At 37.0% G+C, this 19,036-nt stretch overlaps 1 protein-coding gene across 2 annotated transcripts in view; it reads right to left on the bottom strand.

Moving 5' to 3' along the window:
* Nucleotides 1–16,012, bottom strand: part of LOC127946380 (procollagen-lysine,2-oxoglutarate 5-dioxygenase 2) — a 40,241-nt gene extending 24,229 nt beyond the window's left edge. The window contains exons 1-3 of one of the 2 annotated variants that reach the window (XM_052542920.1): nucleotides 15,419–16,012; nucleotides 2,042–2,133; nucleotides 1,739–1,875 (exon numbers count right to left, since the gene is read on the bottom strand). In XM_052542920.1, the coding sequence (XP_052398880.1) occupies nucleotides 1,739–1,875; nucleotides 2,042–2,133; nucleotides 15,419–15,515 (326 nt within the window). In that variant the 5' untranslated portion in view covers nucleotides 15,516–16,012. The remainder of the gene's footprint in view (nucleotides 1–1,738; nucleotides 1,876–2,041; nucleotides 2,134–15,418) is intronic. The other variant, XM_052542921.1, reaches the window with a different exon arrangement.
* Nucleotides 16,013–19,036: the final 3,024 nt, after the last annotated feature.

Raw genomic sequence — 19,036 nt, 5'->3', positions numbered from 1 at the left:
CATTACAAATAAATAAAAATAAAATACTTACAGGTTATTCACGATTATGTATTGCTGTGAAGGTTTCTTGTCTTTACAGTGCTTTGTTATATGCAGCTGTTTGGTAGATCGCAATCTATCAAATTAGTTTGTCTACACCATAATTAAAATGCGGCAGACTTTAATGGAAAGTAAAACAAAGGCAGGACACCCTATAACTACAAACTGTGGCTAAACAAAGTCTAAATGCCATAACTCGATTTGAGCGTTCCAAACAAAGTGAAAGAGCGGTAAGTGGTGTTCTGCATTGGCTTCTCTGGGCCTTTTCGTAGTTACGGTTGAGACGACCTATTAACTTCTCAGAAAAACCATGAAACTGACTCAAGATACTTATACACCTGATAAAGGATGTCTTGAATATCCCAAAAATATCAATAACTCATTTTCAACAAAAATCGAAGTCTTTAGCCTTTGCACAGCTGTATTCTCTCCCGTGTAGCCCTAAATGTTGTTATTCTTAACTTTCTGAACTCTACACTCTTTATGAGACTTAGAAATATCTGTATGTATAAATAGCTGATATAAAGCTCAAAGTGTTCAGTGATGAGGACTTGATTAGATTTGAAGTGTTTTATAGAAATGACCCCTTGATAAAACAGCACTGGTATGTACGTGGTATGTACGTGTGAAGTTAACTTGAAGTAACTACTAATCTTTAATAATAATAATCGCTCATTTGTGAAGAACACACCCAGACCTGCACCATACGTACAAAAAATTACTTTCATTATTAACTCAAATGCCGTTATTCCCCTTGAATTATGTAGCTAAATAACAGGCCATTTATTATGGTTGATTATCATAAATTGAGTGAATAGCCACTATTTCAGCAAAATCATTGGTTATAAAGGTAAAATTGTTTTTAAAAAAAACCCAACTAGTTTGCCTTCACACAGATTCCTGTTGTTTCCCATTGAGTTTGCAGTAGATTCTCCAACTGAGGCTGTTGAAAATGTACAGTATAAGCATGGCACATTTGCTATAGCTGATGAAAAGATACTTTTTTACATTGTACAAAGCAATGTATTTAGCCAGTCATTTTGCCTATTTCTAGACTAGATATTTTCCTGGCATCATTTACTTTCAATTACAGGAAATTACTAAAATGTATTTTGAGGCAAATTAGAGTCTATTCACAGCTAGTCTCCACATAGAGAAATGAATACTGGATCGTTTTCAGTCTCTTGTGTATAGACCAGTATTTTTAATGTTGAGTACAAATCTAAATCCAATCCAAATTAGGGGCTTTTCACACATGAGATTGATAAGAAAGGTTTTTAATCCTGGGCTATCCTGGCCATCATAATCCTGCATGTTTCAGACTGTTCATTCGTAAAACACAAAACAATATGTTAACCCAAGATTTAGTGCGGTGAGACGTCTGTTAAAAGTACACCAGCTGTATATCTTGGCTGAGCATCCTGAAAAAATAAAATAAAAAAAAAGAAGAAAATAAAAATAGCTAGCTAGTTAAATTTACTAAGGGTTAAATCAAGTAGAAAAGGCCATATTTGAAGATTACAATTTTTATTTAATTTTTTTAAATGTGGTCTTAGCTGGTTTAAATTTGGTTTAGCTGTCCATCTGAAAAGTTCTCAAACCTCTATAAAACAATCAATCTATTAAAAGAAACCAGGTTCATGGCCATTTAATATCATCCAGACATTTTTTTTAACCCTTCAAATGACAAGCACGTTACCTGTCCACAAATAAGACCACCAAGTCCTCTTGGTCAGCCAGAGACTCCATGGCTTCCTTTAACAGTCGAACCTTCTGGCCTCCACCGATGGATCGACCCACATCACCTCCCTTCCACTTCTCTCCCATCCCCAGGACCTGCGTTCAGAATGAACCAGTTCAAACTCAACCTCAATCAACATACTACTATCAGCTTGACGAAATGAAGCATCCGTCAGGTGAGAAGCAGTGGTCTTGCACAATGGGATGAAAGCATGTGCGACCTAGCATTGTGTGATTGGTTAAACTGAGAAATTAACCTTACCTTCACATTGAATTTGAAGTAGTTTGCTGACTGCATGAAGCGGTGGAAGCCATCCGTCTCCTGTGTTGCAACAGTAAGTACAAGTAGTTTTTCTGGTGACAAGAAAATTGAGAAATAAAAAATGTTAGAAAAAAAGAGGAAATCTCTAGCAAAGTAAACCAGTATTACATTTTTTTTTTTTTTTTTTTTTTTTTAGAACGTAGAATGTTTAAGTGTAGAAACGTAACTATTCCTGGATTGTATTCCTCAAAAAACATTCAAACCTCAGGTCTGGCAGGGATTGTAGGTGGGAGGAGTGAATGTCCAGCACCCTCTTCTCCCCTTAATACTACAACTGAGGTGAGACCCTTGAACAAGTCACCAAACCCCCAACTGCTCCCCGGGCTCCGCAGCATTGGCTGCCCACTGCTCCGGGTGTGTGTTTGTTCACTTCCCATATTCCAAATTCCAAGTAGGGTCACACATCCTGTCCTTTTATTTCCTTTACAGTATAAACCAAACTTCAAACCTATGTCAACCCTCGCAAATCTGATTCCCAAAGTTCATCCCTTCCTCTTGTGAGAAAAAATGCACAGTAAAGTTAGTATCGCCATGATTTGAAATAGTTTTGGCAGGATATGTTATATAAACATTCTATATAAACAATGAGAAGTAATGTTGCATATGATGCCGGTAACAGTGGTGCTGACAGCTAGTTAGCAGAAATGGGGCCTTAGTGTCGCAAACACCCGCTACATTTCCGTTGGACGTGCCATTGAGCAGGTACATACACTCTAGTAGAGCAGTGTGGGAAAATAAATTCCAGACTGGGGTGTGAAGGGCTGGTTAACTTCAATCGCTGTCATCTCTTGGGCTTGGAAAACAGCCCCAAAGAAATCTTAAACAAACTTAAGAGAGAGAAACAGGATGTGTGTTCGTCATCTGTACACAGTGCAGGTTTTTTACAGATTAAGAAAAAATAATGATAAGAATGTTTAATAAAACCTCAATTGCTCTTGCATGTGATGGTGTGGCCTCCAGAAAAAAAAAAAATAATAATAATAAAAAATAATAATAATAAAATGCTTCAGTGTTTTGATTTACATTTTTGGGTTCAGGTTACTTAAAGTGGTATACAAAATGAAGAGCCCGAGTCCAAAGGTGTCTAAATGTGAGCTGTCTTTGCACACTAAACTGGGTTAGCAGAAAAGATTTTACCACTGAAAAAAATAAACATTGCTCCTTGAAATGTTTTCTCTATGGTGGGGACAACATGGGTAATTTTCTAAATATCTCTGGTTGGACTCGGATTGAATGTGAAGTCACAACAGGTCAGCGTCTTTCCCTCATTCACGTCTGAATGGAAAACCTTATTAAACATTTAGCAATAAAATGGGGATTTATGGCAGGAGCTACAGGATTTCTCACCTCATAAACTGGCTCAACTGAACCATTTCATTATAGAGTGTGAATACTCAGTATGTGCCGAGCCAAGCATGGGAATGTAATGTTAACAAATAATTGAAAAAAAGCCTAATTACGATTCGATTTCTTGGACAGAACATCCTTAAACTTTGTTTCCAACCATCAGCTGTGTAGAGATGGTGAGGAAATGTGAAAAGAATCAAGCACCAGCTTTCTTTTTCAACATTCTGTTTTACATCAGAATACTGAAGTAAAGTCTAGAGCAGTGGTTCCCAACCTTTTTCAACTCGTGGCCCACACAACCAAACACATATGTTTGCGCGGCCCACTTTAAAAAAATTAACTGACCCCGCTATTGTTGGGTTAATAACTTAGTACTCAGAAGCTAGATTTTAAACTATATTTATTGAATAAACTAGGGCTGTGCGATATGGACAAAAAAAAAAAAAACTATCGCGATTTTTTTGATCAATTTTGCAATTGTGCTTTTACAGTCATAAATGCATTCAGGATTAATTTGAAACATATTTCCAAAAGAAAACCAATCAGAGCTTTATCAAAAAGTTGTAACATCTCTAGAACAGACATAAGTCAAAATTATCACTATAGTGAAGATGTAAAAAAATGTATAGACTTGTGGCAAAAAAAATAAATTAAAAATAAATCCTGTATACAGGGACTTTTTTTTCTTTTTTGCCATGCATTGTTCATAGAGCTCATTAATTGTAGCGGTGCCTCAGGTGTTTGCAGTGTGTATACAGTATGTGTATGCGGTCAGCAGTGAGAGCGCATAAATATAACGCGAAAGCACATTAAAATAATGCACGAGTGCGAATCTCTCTTTTCGCAGCAGATTCCCTTTGCTCTGTCACAAAACCGGTCGTGCTTGCTCAGATATACGCTGCTTTGCGAGGAGAGAGTGTGCACACTTAAAACGTGTCTCCTCTCACTTAAACTGCATCCTGTTCACTAACAAATTCACTCTATGCTCATGTGTTAGACATAAATTATTTTCGCACGTTTTTATTTCTAGCCTTTTACCGCAGTGAGAACGCTCTGATCCGTCAACATTGGCTCAGAAAAAAAAGTCGCATCACAGACAGTGTGTGAACCTGGAGTTAGGCATATGCGCATGCTCAAATCGTGATTTTAGGACGTTTTCTTTTAATCGCACCTCCCTAGAATGGACTGGAAATGAACAGAAAATAATTGGCGGCCCACCTGCAATACCACCGCGGTATCCACAGGTTGAAAACTACTGGTCTAGAGAGTTTCTCCTAGTCCCTGTTGCTTTTAGCTTGCGTTCTGTGGCTCAGCATGAAATATTCATATTTTTGTACTCTATAAAACAACGATTCAGGGACCTGTTATTGCAGGTTAAAAATTCTAACTTAATAATTTCTTCAGTTGACATAATAATGTTGATCATTACATTAACTTAATATTGTGTGTAATTTAAACACAAAAGTATATAAACACTACATTGACTCTATATTAACAATGACTGTGCTAATGCCAATGAATAAAAACAACTTGTACATTAATTGTACATGCTAAATAAGCTAATATTTTCAAGTGAACACACACACACACAAAAAAAAAAAATAGGTAGTGCTTTAAAATAATTAACTAACATGTTAATACAGTTTGATACATTATCTAACTAATCTAACCGTATTATAACGTATTACAGTTAATTGTTATTAAAGTATGTATATGTTATAGTATAAGCTAATAGTATTGGCCCAATACAAATAATACAGTATCAGTTTCATATATTTTCAGAAAGTCTTGCACCATACTACTAAAGAATTGCCTCCATAATCTGCACTCAAAATGCACAGCTTCCATGGAAGTCAAGGTGTAGGAAAAGAGCCAACATGTTCTGACTAACATGAACTCTTAACACTGGGTTTATACTTCTCAAGAAAAGCCTCAAAACCTTGGAGACTTCATGTATTTATTTATTTTTTTTAACTAGAGCATGATCCATCTGATTCCTGTCTACGCTCCAGATAGAAAGGCTCGGTTTTGCTATGCTGTTCTATAACATGCTGGAAGTGTTTCATCTGCTCATCTGGATGATTAGACAGCAATGTTAAGCCGCATTTCCACCGCTGGAACTTTACCCAGGAACTAGGGACTTTGGGCTGGTACTTGGTGTGTTTTCACCACAGGAACCAGGATCTAGATAAAGTTCTGGGTAAAAAAAAAAATCGTTAAAAAAAAAAGTTCCTGGTACAATTGTTCTGGGTAATTTAGGTGGAAACGCGGGATTATATCCAACTGAAGGCTGCTAGAGAGCCATTCTGGTCACGCCATGTGTTCACAACATCCTATAAATGTCCAGGTCTCATTGAGCCTTGTTGTCTGAGAAAGCCCCTTTCTGTGAGCAGAATGGGTTTAAAATAACAGCTGGGAAAATCCATATAGTGAAAATGTCTGGACTGCTAGTCTTGATGAAATGTGATATCTGCCAGGCTTAATATAGTTCTTGTTCAGTGGTTACGTCAGCCTTAAACATGGGTCATGGTAAAGAAAATCTGAAGAGTCTTTAATCATTGTGAAATCCCATAGGCAAGAACAAATCTCATTATTTCTTTTACAGTGAGATAAAATAGTAACCACATAGTGACTTGCTCAAGACCCCAGTAAACTCAAATGCATATTTAGGAGTTTCAGAAAAGATGTATTTCAAGTGTTTTATCAAAAGATCTGAATATGAACATAAAATTATTGAGTCACATCTATGATTCTATGATAGTCACATACATTTTAGCTCAATTTTCTTACTGTCTCCCAAAAAGTATACAATGTGTATCCATTTTATTTATCTTATGAGATTTTAGTATAAATATTTCATGCAATATTTGCACTTCAATGAAACATAAGGTCTCAATTAAATCTTTAAAGCTTTGAGAAGCAAGCTTTTTCATTTTCCTCTAGGATCTGTAAATCACAGACATATCAGTGATTGATGAGCTATGCAATGAACTATGTTCCTTGGTTAGAATCAACATCCAAATGTCATTATTTTCTGAACACGCTAATGTTTAATTTGTATATACACCATTCTTTGCCAATTTCTAATTCATTACACCATTGGGACGGGTGTTTCTTAAGGTGTTCATGCATCTTTCAATACTTTCTCCTTGTACTTATAATAAGTTTCACACTAATCCATTTCAGTGTATAATCAAACACAACACAATATCCATCTGACTCTATTCCATTGTGGCTGTAGAGATCTAAAAAGCAACACCAAAGATTAACCCAATCTATTTTGTTATTTTGCCAAATTTGGAAGCTATTTCCCAGCATGTCTTGAAACTTTTGCATAATGGATGAGTGTGGGCGATTGGTGGTGTCTCTCTAGTCTTCCCCTAATGCCAACAAATAAACACAAATTGCTTTGACCTGCAAGTGACCTGACCTTCACTTGATCCCTTAAGACAACAGCAAAAAACAAACAACTGCGGGTGCCGGCAAAATGTGCCCTAGCCAATGTCTTCCTTTGTGCTCGAAAGAATTGAGGGCTGGATCCAGCCTACCAAACTTAGAGAGAATCAGTTGCTATGGCAACAAATATACACACAAGCATGTGATGACACACAACTCCTGCTGTGATGGTCGAACGTCACCGTCTGCAATCATGTGAAGATAACCAGGTGACTTAGACATTCTGCTTAGGAGCATGACTTAGACTAGAAGATTTGTCTTATGGCATGTGCATTGTAATAGTAGTTGCATTGATGTGCGATTGCAAAGATGCAAACATTTTTTAAATTTGAGTCGGGGTATGAGCAACAGTCATAGTGATGCTTGATAAAATAACTCAAACTTATGTGATGATAATATGTGCTGTTTCTCTTATTTCTTTCTTAAAAGCTACTTTAGAAATGGTAAATGGTAATGAATAATACCTATTGCTGTGTCTTGAATCTTGACATGTCTGCCATATGGAGAAAGACGTCTTCACAGTAACTAAGCAGAAAACCTCATGATTAGTAGTTCTAAAGTATCTTCTCAAAGACAGAAACCAAGCCACCGCACAATGTGTAGTCACTTTCAGCAGCTGTGATTAAAAATGTATAAAATAAATGCTCTCTATCAAGATGCATTTTCTTTGATTCGTGTAGCCAATACGCAAAACTGAAATAATTACAAAACCAGAGGAATCATATTATGGGAGTGTGCACCCTGTTGGGCAATAATGTCTGTTAATGGAGTCTACAGATAGGTCTAAATGTAGTGCAAGCAGACATTCAGTGCAGACAGAGAGGTCACTGTCCAACACTGAAGAATTTCATTTTCCGCCCCTTGATGTAGGAACACTGTTTTTAGAACTGAAAAATTGTGGAAAAAGCAGTTTGGATTTTTATTTAATGTAGTACACAGTCTGGGCCGACCTAAGGAGACAGTGTTTGACAGATCGGTGTGATCTGCTGAGGTCCACAGCAATGCTGCTTCAGACAGGCAGGCTGTTTCTTTTCTCAGAGAGGAGCTTTAAATTGTTCCTGGGCACACAGTCAGGGCCGTCTATGTAAACTCTCACACTGCCCTGGAATGCCACCGTTGTACACTCAGAACTTCTACCAGAAAGAACACTCAAGTGTGGGAGAGTCAAAGAAAAAGTGAAAGACTGGAAACTCGAGAACACACTTTGGTTTCTCCGTGGCCTTCTCGGGTTATCTTCCTAGTAATTCTTGGGACTCTGGAGACAAAGTCTGTTTAAGAAAGCTCTCAGCCTACAATAACATGAGGGCATTCACACTCATTTTTTTGATCAGCTCTGGTGGGTTGACACACATCAGGTGGGTAAATCATACTGGGTGAATGAACAAAGGATCAATTGTGCTCGCTAATAGCATCCTATTAAACATAGTCTGGATGGTGAGACAGTTTTTGTTTTAGTAAACTGATTCTGATGGCTTAAATGTGGAGGGGATTGCAGGCTACTCATTTATCTTGGAGTGTGCAACTAAAGGTTGGGTTAAAGATACACCTTATTTCTTGAAATGTTATGTTGAGGATTGTGATTTAGCACATGCTCTATGCTTTTTCATGAATACATTTGCTTGGTTTTAGATTGGAATATTTCACTATGTCCTGTTTATAGGGTGGACAAACTACGAAATTAAAGAACTGAAAAAAAAGAACTGACAAAATACTTGGTTCAAACCAGTTTATTGATTGGCAGACAAATAATTATCCGAAGTTGGAAGTCAGATAATGCATGTTTCTTTCAGGAATAGGTAGCAGAACTGGCTAGAATGGCTGCATTTGAAAAAAAAAAAAAAAAAAACTAAACCTATACTATATATATATATATATATATATATATATATATATATATATATATATATATATATATATATATATATATATATATATATATAATAATAATTTGTGCCAAGCACTCAACCTATCTGGAAATGGGACAGTAATAACTGTGTGGGAGAAACTGATTGTGAAAGTGTAAATGTGATATGCCAATAAAATGTATTAATTTTATTTCAGAGTATTTTATTTATCTAGTTTTCTCATCATCGTATATTGAAGGATGTGCTATAATGGTGGGCTCATAAGTTGAGGATTTGTAATTCTTGAACAAAAGTCAATGATTCTTTTCAAAGTAAGACACTGTAGGATAGGAGAATGACAATCTTAATAAGATCACAATCGTTGTGCTTTTTTAAGAGATGTTAAACCCCAGATTGCTGCAGGGGTATTGTTCTTACAATAATTGCATTTGCTTTTGTAAAAGTAGGTGAACACTGGCTCTTTCACAATCAATCACTCAATCATTTTATCAACCCATCAACTGCAGAAATACTGCAGCCTAAAAGTCTGCTCACACAATATGAACATTTTAATTTTAATGTGTCTATTCAAAGTGATACAAATCTGCATGCCATCAATAGCCGCGTTTGCACTGTAAGGGCCAATGCTAGGGTGTGCCAGGGCCAGTCATGTTTCCACTGCCACTTCCGGGGCTTCTTCATGTCCAAAGAGTACCTTGTGCCAAAGCGGACCAGCTGGGTCTAGAGGAGTGGTTATGAACAAAGGCAGAGTTTCTCTGTGTCTGCAGAGTGTTTTGAGAGTTTAGCTCCACGTAGCCTATGTCATAAAAATATAACAATGTTTTTGTGTTCTGGAGCTTTTATAAAAATATATAAATGATCATTCTTTCTAAATGTGATGCACATTATATAGACTACTGTGACTACAAATGATCTTAGACTCGATTGAACAAGCTGGCTAAGGTCATAACACTTTATTTCTGTGTAACTAAATTCCAATCCTGAAAAATGTATTCATTATGATCAATGTATCACTTATTATAGTAAAACATAGATGCTTTTGAATTTAAATATTTAGCATGCAAACAAATGGCTGCTTTTATCATGTTTGTTTTGTGATCGCGTTAGTTCCAGTGACTTATTTCTAATAAGTTTTGTGCCAACTTCTCTTTGTTGGGGAAATTATGGCGTTGCATGACGTTGTTCCTAAGAGGGGTGTAAAGGGTGGGTTTTAGTGAAGCGCAGCAAGAGTTTCTAGCCGGACGCTGGAAACATAGCGCTATTTTGACCTCTGCGCTACAGGTTCGAGGCTGTTAGCCCCACTTGGACCATTTAAAGCACTGGCTCGCACTGGCCTGACAGTGGAAAAGCAGCTAATGTAAGAGATTTGTTTTTTTACAAAGAGATGTTTATGTTGCGATTACAATTAAGGATGCCACAATTATGTAATTTATCAAAGTGGAAATTAATCGTTCAAAGTCCACTTATGTTATTCTGAGTGCTTAAGATGTTTGCTTAAGGATTTTTCCATTGTTTTAATTTTAGTGTTAGTGTAACATTATAATGACATGGATATTTTACTTTTATATTATTATTTAAAGAAGAACCCAATCCATTGAATAGTTGACATGTGAGGCTTAATGCTATAAAAATATAGCCAAGTAAACGTGTCTGTTTTTTTTTTGTTTCCTGCCATAACATCAGCTATAACATCAACTAAATAAATAATTTCAAGCAAAGACAATTTCTATATAGTGCACCGAGTACCAGGAGTAAAAATGTCAGATACTAACAGAAGTGATCTCACTTCAGTTCAGTTTTGGGAAATATGAAAACACTCCTGAGTCACATAACTGACCTCATTAGGTGGTCTGTTCCCTCAACAGCCAGACTCTACCACAGCACCCATTCATTCCTACCGTAAGTATGTCACTGTGTTTCTCCATTAGACCAGCACTTCCGAATTGGTGAGGGTGTAGCATGTACAGCCCGCTTAACACGAGCATGTAAACACAATCTCAACCAAACTCACCAGAATCAACTGCCAGAACATATATACACACAGATATCTAGAACTCATACTTATGCCTCATTACACTGCAAAAACAAAGGCCAACGTCACATCGGAAGAATTTGAATGTAATAACAGGTAGCTGTGACTCGACAATGAGGTACTTGAATATAAACACAGACATGCAGATATTCCATAACACTTTCTAAATCTCTGTGGCTTTAGCCACTTTGGGACCAGAAACAAAATTTTAAGTCTGGCCACAGAACAAACTAGCGGGAAAATGGTGGTGGGGTTATTAAAGACACGTTATTTCAGCTGTCCACAACTAAAATAGAGAAGCTTTCTCTTTGGGGGCTCGGACATTTCCTTGATTGTTTAAACATGCCCTTGTGTCTATAACCCCAGAATCTAGTAGTACACTGGCAATGGTGCTCTTGTGTTTGTGACATATCAGGACACAACTCTGTATAATGAAATGGTTATGACACAGGTATTACAATGAGAGGGTGACTTACGTGGACCTAACCCATGTCCCCATTTTTCAAAACTCTTATAAATCATACAGAATTAGTTTTTTTTTCTTCTTTTTTTTTTTTTTTTGAGAAAGTAAAAATGCACAAAGTTTCCTGTGAGGGTTAGGGTTAGGGTTAGGTGTAGGGTTGGTGTAGGGCGATAGAATATACAGTTTGTAGAGTATAAAATCCATTACGCCTATGGGATGTCCCCATATTTCACAAAAACAAATGTGTGTGTGTGTGTGTGTGTGTGTCGATTGCACCCCTCCAGTGCATATTAAAAAGCCTCTAGAATGGAACATTGCATGATGTCATCAGCATCTGGTTTAACATGGGCTTAGCCACAATAGTTCAGTTGAGTATTTAACTTGCCAGTAACTCTTATTTATTCCTCTATGACTGGAAAAACAATCACAAGCATGAAGAACAGTGAAAAAGAAGGGGGTCATTTGATTGTCATCACCAAAATTGTGCCTTCCATCATCTAATGCTCGCAATTACTTTGGTCACTTCCTGCGTAGAGCTGAGCTGAGCGTTGCCTATGAGATGGAATGCTGTACTGGCCAGAGCAATTAAACAAGCCAAACCGGGAGCATCTTCTGTTTGATTCTCTAAACCCTCATAACCTCAAATTCTGAAGACCACACGCAGTTATAGGTGTTGGATAAGGATATGAAATACAAATGCAAGCTATCACTTTTGGTCATTCTTGGACTGCGTTTACACTTAGCAGTTTTGGTTTGAATAAAATATACTCAGAGGCGATTGCTGAGATAATGAGTCATATGAACCTTGGTGGAAACCTAACAAGTGGACCAAAACCCCCCTGGTCATGATCAACTGAAATATAAACACAACACAGACTGAAGAATTCTACATAAAGCAAAAACAGTACATTATATAATGAGATGCGGGCGTAAAAAGGACAGAATGCTCAAGTATAGCTGGTTCTTCTCATCATAGAAGCTGTTGCCCATTACAGGTCCAGTACAGGTGTAGGAACTGCCGCCTGCTTACAGCAGATCTCCATGTGTGCAATGGATGAATTCCTGGTGCTGGTTTGACTCCTTTACATATTTTGTACGCTCTTTATGAGTTAGCAGCTGTTAAAATACTGCCATATTAAGCACACACATGCAGCAACATTTAGCACAGCATACAGCGAGTTCGCAAAATATAAGTCATAAAGGATGTCCAATCAGGTTGGAACTGTGTCTTTATGCCTATTGTTTTTTTCTTTAGTTTTGGTTTAAAAATGACGAGGACTAGATATACAATTTACTTTTGGGTCCGAACCAGAAAAATCAGGAGAGACAAACTACAAGTGGAAACACACCCTTAGAGCTTGGACTCATGCATACACTAATCATTAATGTCAAAACTAATGCATATTTTGGGATTTATGGTGCATGTCAGCATGTCATCAGTGCTACTCAAAATATAGTTAATCAATTTAATACACTTTTGTTATCCCAACCAGTCTATTCGCAATGAAAGAATCCAAACTACATCTGAAAAATGCATTTAATATACTAATAAGCAGGGCGGCCATATATATATATACGGGACACTTCCTGGCCAGGATCTTAATATTGCCTAAAACATCCAAAGCAGTTTGACCAATAACATGCAGGTGTTGTACATAATCGACCAATTGTAGAGCTGCACGTGAGAAGGTGAGATCTACAGGGAACGATCAAAGTGATGCAAATATGCGCATGTTTTTGTTTCGTTCAACTGACTAGAAGTGCCGCTGCGCACTGATCAAAAAAGACACCAAAGTAGGTGTGAGAGAGATTCAAAAGCACAAGAAGCCGTCTGCTCTGTTCTCTATAGCTCTCATGAATGTCACACAATGATCAGCCAAACCTGGATATTTTAGGCAATATTACAATCTTGGCCAGGACGTGTCCCATATGAACAGTGCATATGGTCACCCCACTAATAAGTATAGTAATAGCATGACAGATGTTACTACCTACAACAGCCCAGCTTCTCATTTGCATAAAGTTGAGCTTTTCTCAACTTTGAGATGCTCTCCATCGCTCTCAACACTTTCTCTGTTCCACTATCAATCTCTTATTATCCCACATGAGCATATTACACAGCTCTCATTGGAATTAACTGAAGATTCCCACAAGTGAACACTCAAATTTGGGGCATGCACGATACATCAAACTGTATGGCTAGTTAAGGAGATGCACATGAGTTTTCTGATTTGATGGATAAAACAGGTGTAAAATCCGAAAGACTTCCATTTAAGGAACAAACAAGCCTGCTCTAGTGACCCGAATATCATAAACCCCACCAAAGAACATTTTTTGTATTTTCACCAAAAAAAAGGATTAGCCAGATAAATCTGCTCCATGCCAGTCCTTAAACCAGGCCTCTTTACTGCATAAAATAATGCATATAAAAATTACTTTGGACATTAAAACTTTCCCGGACATGCTTCTCTATGGGAAAAGACACGCTGAAGTACCCCCTTTAGATCTCATAGTTAATCAAACAAAAGGCCACTGACAAATCTGGGCAGCTGCCTGCAAAACCTGATCAGAGAATAAGTAAAACCAGGGACTAGAGAACAAAAGGTTGGGGATGTGACTATACAACTGTACTTCTGTTTGTGTGTTTTGGCATTTAACGGTTTGAAAAAATACAGCTGCCATCTGTCTAAACTGCTTACATAAACCAGACTTCTTTAATCAAGTGTGTGGTTGAATGACACCATGTTGCAAAAGACCGATTACAGGCTAGTGCTGCCAGGTCCAGCAGTCAACACTATAGACAAACGTATATGTTTTCTTTTACTGGGACTCGGAAGTCGTAATTCTTACACTGCCGTTCAACTCATAGGCCAATGTTTCATTGTGAAGTGTTCACAGAGGTCTAAACGTGGACGGACACTGAAAACTCACAGGAGTTGATAGTTCTCCCACAGACATTTAATAGAGATGACCTCAAGAGTCAATAGGCAGATTTCGTTCTATATCCAGTGTTCAGGACAGCATGCGTCATCTAAAGGTGCACAAAACCTCAAATCAGGTGCAATTAAGAGACCCATTTAGACTTTAATCTGCTCAGTGACTTAACGGCACTGACATATGAAGTGAAGGAAATTAACACAGCTTGATTGTATTCTTAATTATGATTCAACGCACACAGGATTGTTTAGAAAATAGTAATTTTAGAAAATAGTAAAGCATCACTTTGTCCTAGAGCTGGATTGATAGATGGGCTAGGTTTATTCCTTGTATATTCAATGTAAATGCAATTCTAGAACTGTTGAGATTAAAGATTACTGCAGTCATTTTGTATGGGAATGATGAATGCAAAAATGAATGAGAACGGTGTAGGTTATATTTCCCCCCTCTTACTAGGCTTGTTGACACTCAACAGTCTTCATATTCCTTGCAGTAACAATCACAAGCAACTGTTCACTAACCATGGAGGTGTTTTATTATTTAAACATGCTTTTAGGCTGTATTACCATTGCAAATAAATTAATGTACAACCTAATTGTAATCCAGAAAGCAATAAAAAAATATATATATATAATAATGTTTATGCTTCAAAGAAATGCTTAACTCAGGGTGTGCATTAACTTTGTGCAATCAAATTTTTATAACATTTAAGTTATTACACTGCATAGCTATACACTTTGTAGACTGAACAGTGTTGTGTCTCACAGGCACATATTCCCTCACAGCATGACTGTGTGATATAAAAAATAAGTCTTCCCGACATCCCTCACATCTCAAAAAGAGAGGAAACCTGGCTAGTGTCACACTTTTTTACTTGAGTGAATATGTCTCAGAGAAGTAGCAGAAAGAAAGATAACATTTTAATTTTCAAATATTAAAGATCATTAATATTCATTCTAATCAAAATGGCATGGATTTTCCTTTAAGTTTTCAGTTTATGAATATGTGAACGCACATTTATTGATCGGTTGGTTAATAACTTTAAAACAACTTATTAATGTTAATTAAGTGTTATCATCACACTAGTTAACTGTTCAGATCATTATTATGTTATATAACCGAACGAGCGCGTTGTAGACTAGTTGCGTCCCGTCGCGCTCAGTGGGAATGACGCAGCAGAGTTCAGTGCGCGCGGTCCCAATGTAACGGGCTCTTACCTGTTGGAATATCCTTATTTCTCTCTATGCTCAGGGAATAATGAACACAGGACGTCAGCGTTAAAATAAGCGCGTACAAGCACAGATGATGCTCCATCGCCGCTTCGGTGAAGTCCTCAGAGACGATGTGAACGAACAAGTTTGCGAAGTTGCTGCTGGTCAGCGCGCGGTGAGTCCGAGAAGCCCCGGGGTCAGCAATAAAACCTCTCTCGTAGATCACCTAAGTAAAGTCATTTCTAGTGAATATCAGTAGTATAACTGTGCTGATTAGTCCCGCAAGAACGAGCTGACTGTGATGGTGCCCTCGATGTTCCCAGACAAGGTGACAGTAGTGAGTGTGATTGAACAAGCACAGCCGTGTTTGACCACCCCTCCTCCTGCAGTCCTCAAATAATGCCCCCTGGCACCGCCCTCGTTCACATGCATATGACAAGTTACATGAAAAAAAATTAAAATAAAATAACACCTTGATGTTACAATAAACACTGCCTATATGTGACATAAGTTGAATGGATATTATCACAATGACTTTATTTCTTAAATCAAAATAAGTCAAAGCTCGTCTGATAACGCTATAGTAGACTATATTCAAATGGCAATATTTAAGGATAATCTGCCAGTAGAATGGGAGGCTGGCATAATTTTATAAAACAAAATTAATGTATGTGTGGTGGGTGGGTCGGGTTTTCCATTGTGTAACAAATATCCCCACAAGGACTGCAAAACCTGAAATCACCTGTGAGGAGCAGCCAACAGCCCATGTGAGAAAAAATAATTTAAAAAGCTTCATAAACATACTAAATATTGCTTTAATAGAAATACAAGGGTTATGAAAAAAAATGGGTTATGGTAGTATTTAGGGCAGAAAATATAATTGTCTCAGTATAAAAAAGGGAAGGTAAATATTAAAGTACCCACTGTTGTAGACAAAAAAATAATAATAATAAAAAAAAAAATAATAATAATATGTGTGTGACTTACTAGCAAAACGTATTAAAACATATATTTTTTATGACATAGTGCATTATGTCCAGAATAGGCAATTCGCCCTTTATAGTCTGACATATGAAATAATTATAATTATATAATTATTATTATTATTTTAATATATATATATATATATATATATATATAGAGAGAGAGAGAGAGAGAGAGAGAGAGAGAGAGAGAGAGAGAGAGTAGCACTGCATCCTTCATATATCCAAAAAGTCTTCAGTTTTATCATATTTATAAAAGAAAAATACTGCTCTCCGATTCTTTCCGGAAAATGGCGAGCTCCTGGAGGCGTGCCGTGAGCGGAGCTATAATATTGATGTTTCGTGTTGTTTCCAATAACATATATTCACTTATGTGCTGATTTTCAACAAGATACAGAAATCTGATGCAATTGTATTTACATGAATGGGGTCTTTTATCACAGGGATGACTCCATGTTTTAATAGCAAACAATGTGCAAATCAAGTGTTGACTTGGGCCTTGTTTATAAACCATTCGTAGCTCAAATTGACCAGAACACACAAACACACTTGCTACACTTGCTCCGTTGCTGCGCCAGAAATACAAACTGCATCCACTGTTCATGTAACGCTGGGTTCTTGGAGAAGCTGAACACGGTAAACTTTACCTCACATCCAAAAATTCACTTATTTGGAGGCATTCTCGAACAAATCCTACCCAGCGCTGCCGAGTCCGACGAATTTGAAGCGTGTTGATTTGCGCGGTCTCACTCTCCTCTGGTCAATGGGCATGCTTTTCCGGGAGAAATGCTCATATAAGGACTTCCGTTCTCGTCTACGTCATTAGAGCCACGATCGAAAAAAAAACGGCCGAAATTTGTACTAACTTAGAAATACGATTTTCAGAACATAAATTCTCAGTCATTCTCCTAAATTATCTTTTTAAAACTTTGGCCATGTTAAGCATGAGAATCCATCTGTTTAACAAATCTGAATACACAAAACACCATTGCACCCCCCCCCCCCTTTAATGAGCCATTTGTTGTTTATATGTTTAGACAAAAAAAATAAACAAAATAAAAATAAAACCTTTTTATACAGTGGGTGTAGAAAATAATGACCTCACTTTAAAATAATCGCATTTTGTTGCTTTGCAGCCTGGAAAGAAGACGGACACAGTTTTTGTTTTATCCAGCTGTATTTGCTCAATGCAGCTCATAATAGCCAAGTGACAGATATAACACCAACATGATCATTTTGATTAGTTCAACATAAAACAAGCTTTCCTGTGTAATGTGGTACAAATGTTAATATTTTCTTAGCCAAAAAATAAGATTAAATTCTGACAGCTTGTAATGTAAATCAATGAGATCTTTATAACAGTATAGCAGGACTACTGAAATAAAATGAATACGCAGTACATAACGATTGTCACACTATATCTCCCAATAATATGTCTTAGTGAGATGATATTTAAATGTTTCATTTTATGAGTGCATTCATTGTGGAAATCAACAGCCCTCATAGGGGAGTAAGGTAAACTTAATAAACACACTAAATTATCATACAATACAATAGTAACTCAGTATTAAAACAACAGAAGTAAGACAATCCCCAACTTGGAAAAACAAACATGTTGAAACAGCCCACATACATCCACTGACCGCTTGATTACTGCTGTACTTATTTTTTTATTTTATTTTCTAAGTATCATTTTACTTGAAGGCCATTTACTACACCACAATGACACTGCAGTACATTGAAAAGAAAGATCCTCTGTGCCAAACAAAAGCTATATGGCTTGAGTTGGATCCTGACCATGCAATTTATGCATTTATTGTGGTCTCAGGCTTTCAGACATATGGTGTTTTCGCACACAGTGTTATAATGAGGTAATCTGGTTCACGTCCAACACTCTTAATAGCCACTGATTGAAGTCACAGAGGCCAATGTATTCCCATTCATTCTTTTTACAAGTTTCAGTTTCACTCATGCATGTATCTATGAGTAGTACAAATACTCAAAATATCAGTTCACCAGAGGTTCACGCTTCTCTGTGGGCCATTAAAACGTCTTGCCGCAGTCTTTGTCACTGCAGATAGAAGATGTTTCAAAGCACAGGAGTGGAGATAAATAAAGGCAGATATACTCAATGCATCCCTTGGCATTTTACGGCTTTGTGAGACAGAGGGGATTGTTTGGACATGTTTGGGGGATGGAAGCGGGGGCTACTAACATGAACAGCTGAAATCACTTCTGTATTATACAGTGAGAAACACATGGCTATGCATTCATCTGCCACATCTGGTCTTGGTTATTAACTGAGCAACAGTAAAGAAAATGTCAGTGCAAATGATGTGTTTTGTGTGGGCAGTCAAGTGTACAGTATGATATTGCTTTTACATTGTTATAAACTTTAAAGTGCAGTGAAGCTAACGGATATGCTGATGAATAGAGGCAGAAGACTGACAATGATTCAGAAAAGTCTGAAAAATGAAATAAAAGCTTTGTTTACTTTTGTGGTAAAAGGGTGAATCTCACAAAACCATATTTCAACCCAACATAACAGCCTAATAATCAAACAAAATGGTGATTAGTAATTTAAGATTATTATTTATTTTAAGAAAATTAAACATATTTCCAAGATTTTTCTGCATTGTGA

This window comes from Carassius gibelio, chromosome A24 (genome assembly GCF_023724105.1).
Source record: "Carassius gibelio isolate Cgi1373 ecotype wild population from Czech Republic chromosome A24, carGib1.2-hapl.c, whole genome shotgun sequence".
Lineage (NCBI taxonomy): Eukaryota > Metazoa > Chordata > Actinopteri > Cypriniformes > Cyprinidae > Carassius > Carassius gibelio.
The sequence above is the reverse complement of the archived record's forward strand: the minus strand, read 5'-3'. Positions and strand labels throughout refer to the sequence as shown.